Raw genomic sequence first — 13264 nt, forward strand, 5'->3', positions numbered from 1 at the left:
CTGGAGCCTTCTCTGGGCTAAACTCGGGAACAGGAGCCCTCTCTGGGCTAAACTGGGGAACAGGAGCCCTCCGTGGGCTAAACTGGGGAACAGGAGCCCTCCGTGGGCTAAACTCGGGAACAGGAGCCGCAGGCAGACTAGGAGGCCACGGCGGAGCAGACAGTTCAGTAGGCCACAGCGGAGCAGGGAACTCAGAAGGTCATGGCTGGATGGCCTCCGTGGCCTTGGCCTCGCCACTCAGCCCGGCCACTATGGACTGGCTGAACTTGGAAACAGGAGCCCTCCGTGGGCTAGATTCGGGGGCTGGAGCCAACACTGGAGCGAGCTCTGGGTCTGGAGCCGACACTGGAGCGAGCTCAACCGCCGGCGGGCTTGAGAATGTCGCGGCCGGATGGCCTTGACTGAGGAACAGCCGGCGGGCTGGTTCTGGACTGGGGCTGGACGCTCTCTAGACACCAGAGAATCCCGTCCCTCCAGCTCAGTCCTGTGGTGTCTGGGAGGTCCACGGGGAGATATCAATTGGCCCCGATCCAGAACAGAGAGTTGAGCGTGGCGTCGTCCAGCGCTGTTTTTGCGGCGATCTTGCTGAACTCCCTCGCATACTCCACGAAGGCGATAAAACGAGCGGCTACTTCCATGCCACGGGGAGAAACACACAGGAAAACAAAAGACTTTAAAAATGAAAAACAAACACGGGGAGAAGGGGCGCCGCTTACTGTCCTGGTCTGGTATTCTGTCACGAACCGGCTACTGTGGAGTAGCACGGAGCGAGGAACGAGGAAACGAGGAGTACATCAATAAGGATATTTTAATGACTTCAAGGGAACCAGGAAAACACACGAAGATGAGAATGTTGACACATACAAAACAATGAGGAAAAAAAAATTAACTTAAATGATTTTAGCAAATGGCTGCAATATAACAAAGAGTGAAAAATTTAAGGGGGTCTGAATACTTTCCGTACCCACTGTATACTGTATTTTCATAATAATCAAGGAAATTCACAAACAAGTTTGAACTGGAGTCAGTAAGATTATTTTGTTTTTGAAAAAAGTCTATTATGTTCGCAAAGACTGCATTTACTGGATACTGTAAAAAATAAAAACAATTGGGCTATTGAATGTGTGATTCTGATTGGTTGATGAAAGGTGTGCAGTTGTTGTCCAGGAAATGCACAGCTATGAAGTAGTTCCATTACAGTTACAAATGACTTCACCAAATAATTTCCATGATACTTTTTTTTAGGATTACTTGATGAATAGAAAGTTATAATTAACAGCAGTAATTCTGAAGTAGATTTTCAAATAGAAGTAGAATTTGAAAATGTACTTGAAATAGATTTTTTTAATAACATTGTAAATGTCTTCACTCTAAAAAATGCTGGGTTGTTTTAACCCAACGTTGGGTTAAAACAACCCAGCATTTTTTATAGTGTTCACTGTCACTTTTGGTCAGTTTAATGCATCCTTGCTGAATAAAAGTTTTAATTTCTGTATGTATATAAAGAACTTTGACATGGGCTCTATGATTGAGACTTGCGAACATGTCTAGTCTAACGACCTTGTAAAACGACCTGTAGAAATGCTAAAACATCAATTCTTTCTAAGTTAAAGAGAAATATAATAAAATGAGACAGATTCTGAAATTGCATTTTTCTTGTCATTCTTATCTCAGATGCACATCTGTCTCACTCCGTCTCTGTTTGTTGATGTTCACTGTAATGTCTCTATATCTGTAGGACCGTCATTCTGCCGTCAAAAGAGGTGAAGGAGAATCATCCCCCAGTAACAGCCCTGAGGACACCGGCCAGTGTTTCAAGGTCACCGGTGACGGTCAGGCACTGCAGGTGAGTCCTCAGCAGACACACTCTGGGAATGCAAATCTGTGCAGCACATGTACTGCATGTGTGTTTGTAACTTTTTCTCCCTTTCTGCTTTTTAAGATCACGCCTCTGCCTGGGACGCACCCCCTCCTCGTGCTGGTTAATCCTAAAAGTGGCGGTCAGCAGGGAGAGAGGTAAACGTTTGAAGCTCAAACTGTTGCATCATTTTTCATATTCTCCGACCTTGTACTGCTGTAATGGTTCCAATGAGGAGGTTTGTCAAACCATCTGAAGTCAGTCGAATCTGCATAGACATGTTAAACAAAAGTCCCACTCTTTTTCTTGCTTACTGGCAGTGTCCTAAATACCATCAAAGCTAGCAGGAGACAGTAATGCTGTTAAAGGAGGAAGAATGTGGGTGTTGTTTCAGCTCTCACCACCCACCCAATGTCCTCCGGGAGACCGGTTTTAGGATTTTGTGCTGGCATCACCATAGCAACACAGTTTAAAATACCATTAATTGGCCGATTATCCTCCATTATTAGACATGTGCTCAAACAAAGACGCGATAACTGCCCTGGCCCCAAAAAAGAAAGGCCATTTTGGTGGTTCTTTGATGCAAACAAAGGAACAGAGTGGTCACCGTTGAATCATACTGTACCGAGTGTATTTTTCCACCATATTCACTCTGAGCAGCGTACTGAAAGCTCATTGGTCGGGCTTGACACTTGACTGCGTTCTTTTGTTCTTCGCTTAGGGAATGAATGAATTCTTCAGTGTTGATAAGTGCTCAAATAATCACCCCCACATAAAAGCATAGCTTGTGACGCACCTCAAACTAACAGCCCGTCTTATTTCTCTCTCGCTCTTATTTCTCTCTCGCTCTTATTTCTCTTCCTCTCTCTGTGTCTTTGCATACTAAAGGGGCAGAGTAGCTAACAGAGTTAGAAGTGAAGGACATTGCAGTCCTCAATAATCATTTTATTGCTTCAAGGTTATTGAGGGGCACTGCTGCGACAGTGTGCAACCTGTGTATGTGTGTTTCTGTCTTGCTTAATTTCATTGATTCCGAGGTTTGTGTGGCCTTTTATGATAAAGGAATGATGACGTTTTAAGAATATCATTCCTCCATATGTTTGTCTATCTGTCTTTTCAAGGAACAGTTCAACCAAAATAGAACATTCTGTCATCATTTACTCATTTCCAACATTAGAGCTGCGATGAACAATCTGTTGATTATTTCTTTGATTAATTGGGGTGGGCATCGCATCGCACTTCTCTCATGATCTCTTATGAAGGTACCAAGAAGAGATAGGATGCATGTCAAGATTTTCTATCCATAATAACATATATGATATTTTATAGTGTTTTTTTTTTTTTCTTTGATTGTCACCTCCGTATTTAATAATTTTGTACAGATTGACCAGGATATTCTTCAGAAATTAAACCTTTGTGTTCAATGAAAGAAGGAAAGTCATTTGGGCTTGGAATGACAAGAGGGTTGGTAAATGATTGCAGAATTGTTAATTTTGGTTGAATTATCCCTTTAAGCCTTTTATCATATTGTGAAGTTCACAGTGATTACGTTTAAAAATGTCATTCCTCTATGTGTCTTTTAATGCTTTTCTGTTCTCATCTGTCTTCATCAGGGTGCTGCGGAAATTCCAGTACCTGCTTAACCCCAGACAGGTGTACAGTCTGGATCGAGGAGGACCCATGGCGGGGTAAGACTATTAAAAACCACCATCAAATTTCAAGGGAGATGTGTGCGCATAAAACATTTTTTGAGTCATGACAGGGAATTGCTCAAAAACAGTTTGACATTCTCACTGTTGTTTTGTTCTGGCATGGCTCCCTCTCTCTCTTATTTTTTTGCTTCTACAAACCTGCAATAAAGTGAGCCAACCTGCAATCAACTAGTCTGCGAGAGGAACCACTTGCAAAATGGAGCTGACTTTGAGAGACCTACAAGACATTTACTATGACTCAAGCAGCCCCCTGCTGAGTAAATGTATTAATTCAAGCGCTGAATGTTCTTCTGAGCCTGTCAGTCACGACGAGGCTTCCTCTATAAGCGACTACATTTTACTAAAGCCTCTTAACCCATGCACCCCACCTGTCTTTAACAATAGACCAACTCAAGGTCATCCAAATCAGTTTCAACAGTAGCATATCAGTGAAATCTGACAATGTCACTGTAAGAGGATCATATTTACATATTATTTTATGAGCGCCAAATTGGCATATACTCCATACATAGTATCAGAGATTTGAATTCAAATGTTTTAATAGAAATAAATGCAAATGAGACCATTGTAGGCAATATGTTAAGAAGAACAGTGTTAGTATTATTTTATACTACTACACTATTTATACTTTGAAATGACTTTAAATTTTTATAATTGTATTATTTTTAGTTTTTTTTATTTCTATTTAGATTTAATCTTTTTATTTTCCTTTTTAGTAATTTTAGTGCTTTTGAACTTAAACTCATTTCAGTTGTCAAGGCTATATTCCTATTTTTCATGTGTTTTTCATCAAATTTTTATATTTGATTTTATTTTGATTAACAAAGCATTTTTTGCAGTAGTTTGTCCATACAGCGGATGAGTAGCACAGAAATAGTTTTAGTTAATAATAACAACATTGATATAGAGCAGTATATTTAGGATGGCACAGATTAGATCATTTGACCTCGGAAGAACTTGATGAGAAATCATCTTAACATCTTAAACCAGTCTAAGTTGATTTGCTGGTCTAAATTGTTCTCCCAGCATGGTCAGATTGGTCCGTTAGCTGGTTTAGGGAGGTTTTGGCTAGCTTTAGGCTGCCACTAGCTGGTCATGCAGTTAAAACTAGCTTGGCTTGACCGAAAGACCAGCATAAACCAGTTTACAGTAGGCTGGTTTAAGGTTTTTTTCCATCATGAATTTTACGTTCATATTAAAGTTGGCAAATCTGAGCACAGTTTAAGACATTAAGATCTTTTCTGGGCTTATTTCTCAAGAGAAAGATCTGAGAAGCAGAATACATTTATCTAACAGTTTTAGATATTGGAGAGATTTCATTTGTGTTTTTTATTTGCTATGAGCTCTCACTTCCACTTTAGTGTACTACTATTATGCAGTTACACATTCTACAAACCCACTCAAAACGCATGAGTACATTCTGTTCAGCATCCTGCGGTTGTGCAACAGTGATTCTCATTCAGGAAAAAGAAGAGAGAGAGAGAGAGAGAGAGAGAAGTACAGAACAAATGCTAAGCAATGGTCGTTTCGCAGGAAAGCAGGCTAACCTTCCGTCCCAGATCCCCCTCCCACCACACAGTGTTCTGTAGTCACGACTGGAGCACTGCTCATCCTGAAGAGACCACTCAGAGAGAGAGAGAGAGAGAGATTGTGTGACATTGCTGATTTCACTCATGGAGAACAATTTGGACATATATTAAATGTTCTTTCTTAAGCACTTCGATAATTTATAAGCATGTAGATCAAGGGCAGCCTTTTTAGATGTGATGTTTTTAATGTGTCCTGTTAATGACTGTGCCATTGCTTGTGGTAACAGCTCTTCATTAATACAGAGAATTATTCTGAAAGAAAAAGCAACCAAAATTCAGTCAAACATTATACATTTATATTAGAGGGGAAAAGCAACTAAATAAATACACTACTGATCAAAAGTTAAGGGTCAGTAAGATTTTTTTAATTAAGAAATTTGGTTTAGGATACATGAAATTGGTCAAATGGGACAGTAAAGGCATTTACAATGTTACAAAGGATTTCTGTTTTAAAAAAACGCAGTTCTTTTGAACATTCAATTTGTAAATGAATCCTGGGGGGATTAAGCAGCACATCTGACTGCTGAAAATTCAGCTTTGCCATTACAAAATAAATTACATTTCAAAATAATACAAAAGAAGTTATTATAAATTGTAATAATCACAATATTACTGTTTTGCTGTATTTTTTGATCAAATAAATGCAGCATGGGTGAGCATAAGAGACATAAGCATTACAAAGTCCTACTGACCCCAAAGTTTTGAACAGTACTATTTAATAAAAAGCAAATAAACAGTACTGTTTAAATTGTATTCCTTACCGCTGTTTGATTTAGATTTTTGAATTCACTTTATTTGAACATAAATCTACTTATTTTTCTATACTGCTCTTACACTGCTGTTTTGGCTTTCTAATATTCTGGTTTATTTGCCTAAAAATGTAAATGATGTCATTTATTCACTTTCATGTCATTCTAAAGCTCTCAGACTTTATTCCCTTTGTTGAACACAAAGGAAGATATTTTGAAGAATGTTGGTAATCAGAAAGTTTTGGTGATTATTGACTTCGATTGTATGGATTGTATGTGTTCCACAGAAGAATCTCATAGGTTTGAATCTACATGAAGGCGAGTAAATGATTATAGAATCAATTGATTGTGTCGCTCTGGATGGATCTAAGCATCTGCTAAATGAATAAATGTAAATATAATGCTGTGTATCATCAGTACAGCTTCACTATTAACGCTGCAGATGGATTATCTGAGAACAAACCACTTTAATTGGGTTATATTCTCATCTGATCTTTCTTTTTTTTCAATCTCCTGGTCATTTCATTTAAAAATTTCTGAACTGATGATTGACCAAAGATGGAGAGATGAAAATAGACAAGTGTGCTCTTTTGCTAAGTGTCTGCGCAGAAGAGGCCACTCTTACAGCTTTATATGGAAAAACACATAGATTGCTCAAGTATCTGTTCTCTGTTGCCCATGTCATTGGAGAAGGAATTGTTTACGCAAATCGCATCTCTACAACAGCAGCCTACGTTGCCATTTCAAACAGACCGGCACTGGTACATTACAAATTTATCTGGAACAGAGCTCATTTAGTCAGACTGAAACATGATTCCAGCTCAAGCCTGTCCAGAACCACACAGCCATGTTCCACTTGTGTTACTCAGCTATTGAACTTCAGTGGACATCCATGTCGAGGTAGGCCAGTTCACAAACAAATAAAAAGTGAACAAAGTTTCGGGACTCAAACTTGGTAACAGTCAAAAGTGTAGAAACAATGTGCCAAAAAGGCTTCAGTTTAGATGTTTTGGCGTCTCAATGGGTTGACTTCCAGAGTTTTTCTCCCATGACACTGAATAAAAACAACACAAAGCTTCTGTAACATCCTTCAGATCAACCATAAAGCACTGAATAGTAAACTGTGCATTGCCACTGGGGAATAGTGTGAATGCTGTAGATTGTTGGGTAGGTTTGCTTTGCTGCAGTGTTGTCACTCCACAGGATCACTTTAATTATAGGACCAAGGAAAGCTTTCATGCAAATATATGAAAGGCACCATCTCATTGTTTTTATGTCTCCCAGGCTCAACTTTTTTCGAGACGTGCCCAATTTCCGCGTGCTGGCCTGTGGAGGCGATGGATCAGTGGGGTGGATTTTGGACTGTATTGGTGAGTACAGATCAGCAATCAGTGTTTTCCAGAGCTGTAATAATTAACACTGTTACATGGACTTAATAGACCATCAGCCTAATGTAGACGTTTATATGGTACATGCATAAGTCGAGGATGTTGTTGTTGTCGATATAGTTTTTCATAGAGAATTTTCATAGCACTACAGCAATAAACCTGAGAAGGTATGAAAAACTGAGAACTGCTTGATTGACTGTTTTCATGGTAAACGTAGTGGCACATTTACTCTCCTCTTTTGCTCTTGTCCTGTATACATAAAACATGCTGCAGTGTCAGAGCCTATCAAAAGAGGTTACACAGTATAAATTTTTCACACACTTGTGTGACTGCTTTGCTTGCGTGTGACACTCAGTGCTATAGCAGATCCCACATGTGTCTATATGCAGGATATGTTCCCCAGTCACCCATGTGCTGCAGTATATGCTCCTGACCAGCAGAGGGTGATATCTTCTTCAGCCTCTGTCCTGCTTCACTGTGCAAATGCTCAAGTGCAATGGAGGCGATGGATCAGTGGGGTGGATTTTGGACTGTATTGGTGAGTACAGATCAGCAATCAGTGTTTTCCAGAGCTGTAATAATTAACACTGTTACATGGACTTAATAGACCATCAGCCTAATGTAGACGTTTATATGGTACATGCATAAGTATCATGAACTCGCATTGGGATTTCTCACACGACAGTATTTCAGCTGCTCTGTACAGAAAATAAAATGATTTCTTGTTTGCTAAATATCACTTTCATCTTTCAAGATTAGTTTTTAATGATATGAGCAAAGAAAACACCTTCATTTGAGATACAGATCTTATACTGACCGTCTAGTTGGATTGCACTTTATATTTCCTGCTATTTTGCATCTGCATTTCCCCTAGGAGATCAATAAAGCATGTCAACCAATTCATCGACAAAGATTCGAACATTAGTACATCCTTCCATGTGGTACTTGACTCTTATTTAAGGCACATATAATCGTGATGTTTAACCGTCAGAAAGATTGTTCACAAATCATTGTTTCTAGGAAACGCATTGACTCATCTGTGACCTCTTTCATATGAGTGAATGCAGATATAATGGCCTATCTTTCCCCCTCCTGACAGCCGTATTGATGTTAATGGACAAGCGCTGGAGAGGAACCTGTGTGGGCGGTGGTAGATATCGCCGCTAAGTGCTGATTTAGAATCAACTTGGTCTCCAAACCTTTGGCTCGAAATTGCAATTGGCTGACAGTACTGAAACCTGAACTTAGATCAGAAGCGATGTGCTCTTTATCCCTTTAGAGACTCTTTAGCCTGGCAAATTGAGGAGGACAGGGACGCATGTGGGAGTTTGTCCTCCTAACAGCCCTAAAGTGATGATTTAGGAGCAGCTTTTGAATGAGAGCCACTCTGCGATCAGTCCTTGCTTGTTGTTCACCCACACGAGTTTGACTGGTATTAGAAAATGTCTGCTGCTGACGATTACTCAGAGAGCCCCTGCGGTTAGACAGTACATCACGCCATACGGACCAGCACTGAAAACAACGTCCCCGCAGTCCCTGTGCACATAGCAATAAGCCACACAGGGACCATCAGCGTGAGGATAGAAAGATACAGTTCATCATGTTGCCTCTCTTCGGCAGATAGCACACACTGCTGTGTGTCTCAGAACAAGAGAAACAAACAAAATGTATTGTGAATTATTGTGAGGAATGATACACATTGATGTATGAAGCACTAGCCAATGCTGTATACCTAACTTCAGTGCCTTTTAAAGGAGAAGTAAGATCAGGGTCCAGTTGCATAAACATAGCCACTATGTTAAGACTGTGTCTTAAGAACTTGTTTGACCAACTATTAGTTAGCCAAGAGGTAAGCAGACTTAATTTTTGGATTAAAATTAGACCATTCTCCTTTTTTATAACTGACTTCAAAAAGTTATGACCAGTCTTGAAGAAAAAAAATTAGACGACTAACTTTTTAAGACTAGTCGAAGCGTTTTATGCAACCGACCCCAGGGTCTTCAACCATATATTACACACTTCAAGAGTGTAATATATATTCCATATTAGTGCATTTAGGGGCCATTCACATGTCGCGCCTAAAAACGCGTGGAAAATGCTAGGCGTGCCGCTTTCTGCTTTTTTCCAAAGCGTTCGGGCGCTTGCGCTCCGGAGGCATCTGCCGTTGCTAAGCAACCATGATAAATGGATTTGCAGCACTAAAAATCGCTTGCAGTAGCTCTGCTACTAAATTTATTTTAAAATGGCTATCCCTGTACAGCTATGATCAGCTGTTCCTTCATCTTGGCTGAGCTTTCAATGTTGTTACGGGAAAGGATGAAGCTGATTGGTTGGTTCTTGTCACATGACCCACGGTGCGCTTGTGGCATTCTGAAAGTTGAAATGTTTTTATCTCGATGCGGCGCGGACGCGCCTGGAAAAAATGAGCACCGCGTCGCTTCCATTATGAGCGTGCCTGAGTTTGAAATAACGAACTTGAGTGCGCAAAAGCAGTGTTGCCAACTTCTTTCAATGGAAAGTAGTTAAAGCCAGTTTGAAAAGTCGCTAAATGTCGCTAGATGACGTCATACGCTAATTATCATATTCATGACGTCATCGCGTCCTATTTCCTTTTACATTTGTTTGTCTCTCTGTGCTCACATACTGTATTTTAATTTAGTCAAATTCTCAATAAAACTGTTTTCATTTATATATTTTACTGTTTCTGTTGTCATACAACAGGATAAATATGAAATAGTGACTGAAACGTGGCCCTTTAAGACTACATATTAACCAGCTATCCCTTCCAAGATGTTTATCTGCACAAAAATCCTGATTTATAATTGAGCCGTCGTCTGATGAAATCAAATACACATAAGATAAAACAAGACAAAGACAATTCCTGTGCTGTGATTTCGGCTATATTTGCATGTAAAATTAGAGAAGCAACATAATATCTATTTTACGTCGTCTGATGAAATCAAATACACATAAGATAAAACAAGACAAAGACAATTCCTGTGCTGTGATTTCGGCTATATTTGCATGTAAAATTAGAGAAGCAACATAATATCTGTTTTAACTGAAAGCGCCGCTCATCTCAGCCTCTCTCTGAACACAACAGACGCAGAGAAAGAGGTGTGTGCGCACTGGGAAAGCAAGATCTCGCGCTCATGCGGCAGTAACACTGAGTCATCGCTAAGGTTTGTCCAAGAAGTCGCTAGATTTGTCGCTAAGTCGCTTTTTTGGAAAAAAGTCGCTAGGGGGGTCTGAAAAGTCGCTAAATCTAGCGACACAGTCGCTAAGTTGGCAACACTGCGCAAAAGACGCGATATGTGAACGGACCCTTACTTTACCGTTTGAAAAAAGTTTTTAAGAAATTACTACTTATAATCAGCAAGGATGCATTAAATTGATCAAAAGTAGTTTTACAAAAGATATCTGTTTCCAATAAATGCTGTTCTTTTGAATTTTCTATTCATTGAAGAATCCTGAAAGCAGTATAACTGTAGTCAACATTGATGGCACCAAATCATCATTTTGATATGATCATGTGACACTTGAAGACTGGAGTAATGGCTGCTGAAAATTTAGCCTTGCCATCACAGGAATAAATTATGTTTTATAATATGTTAAAATAGAAATTATATTTTAAATTGTAATAATATTTCACAATATTACTGTATTTTTAATTAAATAAAAGTAGCCTTGATGAGCATAAGAGATTTCTTTCAAAACTTCAAACTTTTGAACATTATTGTACATACATGCAAATCCATTAAATATAATCATAATTTATGTCCAAGTTAAATATGTGCTTTAAATTTATTTTTACTTACAGTAATATATTTTAATGTGGGTTGAAAATATTTTGAAACAAATGTATCTTTTTGAGGTATAAAGGTATAATGCATATTTACATTTTTTTCCACAAAAAATGAAATAATTTAAAAAAATAAAAATTAAAAGGAGAATGACCCCCCTTTTTGTTTTCTAACACTCCCCCATGTTCCATTATTAAGCCAAACAAATAGTCCCACCCCAAATATACAGTGAAATGTTGAGCCAGTGTTGCTATATCAGGCCACTGTGCAATGTTTTGAACATCACAGAGCCCCATTGTTTACACTTTTCAAGGAACTCTGCACATTAAACTGGAATAATAGAGAGTGTTTTAACATGAAAATGACACACAGCAGCTTTAACAGCTCTCTTTGTTTCTCAACAGATAAGGCCAATTTTGCTCGGCATCCGCCTGTTGCGATCCTGCCACTGGGTACCGGGAATGACCTCGCTCGCTGTCTGCGCTGGGGTGGAGGTGAGGAATAAATAAGAGACTGTCCACCAGCAGTTGGAGGAAATTACTAAAGGCCTTTTAAATGAAACTTAAAGGGCTTTCCTTCACGGAACCACTCGAGATTAGGCTTTGAATTCTTTGAATCTGAACACAATCCCGTATAAACCCTTCAAAATGATTTTGAGACTGCTTTCTTTTAAACATTTCCACGCACACCCCCCAACAGAAGGTCAGACTGTAATGATCAAACTTTATCGTAGTTAGCTGAATGCTCCAGTCACATGAATGAAAGAGCAGGATTTGTTGAGACCACACTTGAATTCAGGAATTTGATACTGTAATCTTCATCATACAGATGACCGTGACAAGCACTTGCCCAGTTAAACCAATTTCGGTAAAAACCTGAAGGGATAGTCCACCCAAAAAAGGAAAATTCTCTCATCATTTGTCTTCAGCACAAAAGGAGAACTCTTGATTAATGTACTGGGCCAGTTTGACCAAACAGTTGCTGGTAGCCATTGACTTCTATACCAGCAACCAGCATTCTTTTTTAGTGTTCAGCAGAGTAAAGAAACTCATACAGGTAAGGAACAACTTGAGGTTGAGTAAATGGCGACACAGTTTTCATTTTTGAGTGAACTATCCCATTAAACTTATTTATCTTAGTTAGATACCAAGGCAACTTTTCTAATTTAAAATAAGCTGAGCCTTTCCAACTGTATTTACATAATTATGTATATTTCATTTTATTTTAGCTATATTACCAAAAAATAATTTTCAGTAGTTTTAGTTAATAACAACACTGTTAAGAGGTGTTAGAGGCATTTTTAACAAGAGATAAATAAACTATTCTTTGAGTATATATAGACTTGCCAATCATTTGCCAACCTGTGTGATTACATATGCTTGTTCTTGATTAGATATGTGGGTTTATTCAGTAGTTATGATGGAATGATATGCATCAGTGAGCCTGCATCTGCTTTTAAGGCAGGTGTGGATGGCCTTGTACAGGCTGCTGAATTAATTGGCCTCGTATTAGTGTTTCCTGTGTGAGCATGTGTGTGGTTTGTGCAAAAGGGTAAGGTTTTGCATAAATGCCTTCTTAATTTCATTTGGATGGTAGGCTGTTTTTTTTTTCTCCATGCGAGTTGATTGACTTTGAAACACGTGTAGCACCTGTAGTCAGTGCAGAGGTGCCATGTGAGCGTCCGTTCATGTAACGTTCGCCTGGAAGCGTCTGCATGTCTGGTTCAGAAAGGCAGAGTGAGCACCTAGGTGTCATCACACATGTGATATTTTACTCCTTGGATTGCCAGGCGGGAGCCAGGACCCCCCTGACTCACAGCATGTCGGCCATCGTTAAGAGATGCCGCTTCTTATGATGGCAACATAACAAGTAGACTATGTATCCTGCCCATTACAATTAGGAAGTAATTGCAGTTCGATCACCTCAGGGAACCTTTCTAAGGATCCCTTCATGTCATTTGGAAGGGTTGCCAGGCATTGACAAAATCCTCTCAGGTCATGGTGTTCATCCCCTTGATGTAATGCAGTAGACAATTTGAATTAGTCTTTTTTTAATGTACACTTTCATTCAAAAGTTTGGGATTAGTAAGATTTTTAATGGAGTCTCTTATGCTCAAGGCTGTATTTATTTGATCAAAAATACAGAAAAAACAGTAATATTGTGAT

At 39.2% G+C, this 13264-nt stretch overlaps 1 protein-coding gene across 2 annotated transcripts in view; it reads left to right on the forward strand.

The window, feature by feature from the left end:
• The window catches only part of dgkg (diacylglycerol kinase, gamma), a 131161-nt gene that overhangs the window by 64183 nt on the left and 53714 nt on the right, over nt 1–13264 (forward strand). For both annotated transcript variants that reach the window (XM_016532382.1, XM_016532383.1), the window contains 5 exons: nt 1739–1846; nt 1943–2016; nt 3472–3546; nt 7193–7278; nt 11504–11593. In XM_016532382.1, coding sequence (XP_016387868.1) covers nt 1739–1846; nt 1943–2016; nt 3472–3546; nt 7193–7278; nt 11504–11593 — 433 coding nt within the window. The remainder of the gene's footprint in view (nt 1–1738; nt 1847–1942; nt 2017–3471; nt 3547–7192; nt 7279–11503; nt 11594–13264) is intronic.

This window comes from Sinocyclocheilus rhinocerous, unplaced genomic scaffold, assembly GCF_001515625.1.
Source record: "Sinocyclocheilus rhinocerous isolate Xijiao unplaced genomic scaffold, SAMN03320098_v1.1 scaffold755, whole genome shotgun sequence".
Classification (NCBI taxonomy): Eukaryota; Metazoa; Chordata; class Actinopteri; order Cypriniformes; family Cyprinidae; genus Sinocyclocheilus; species Sinocyclocheilus rhinocerous.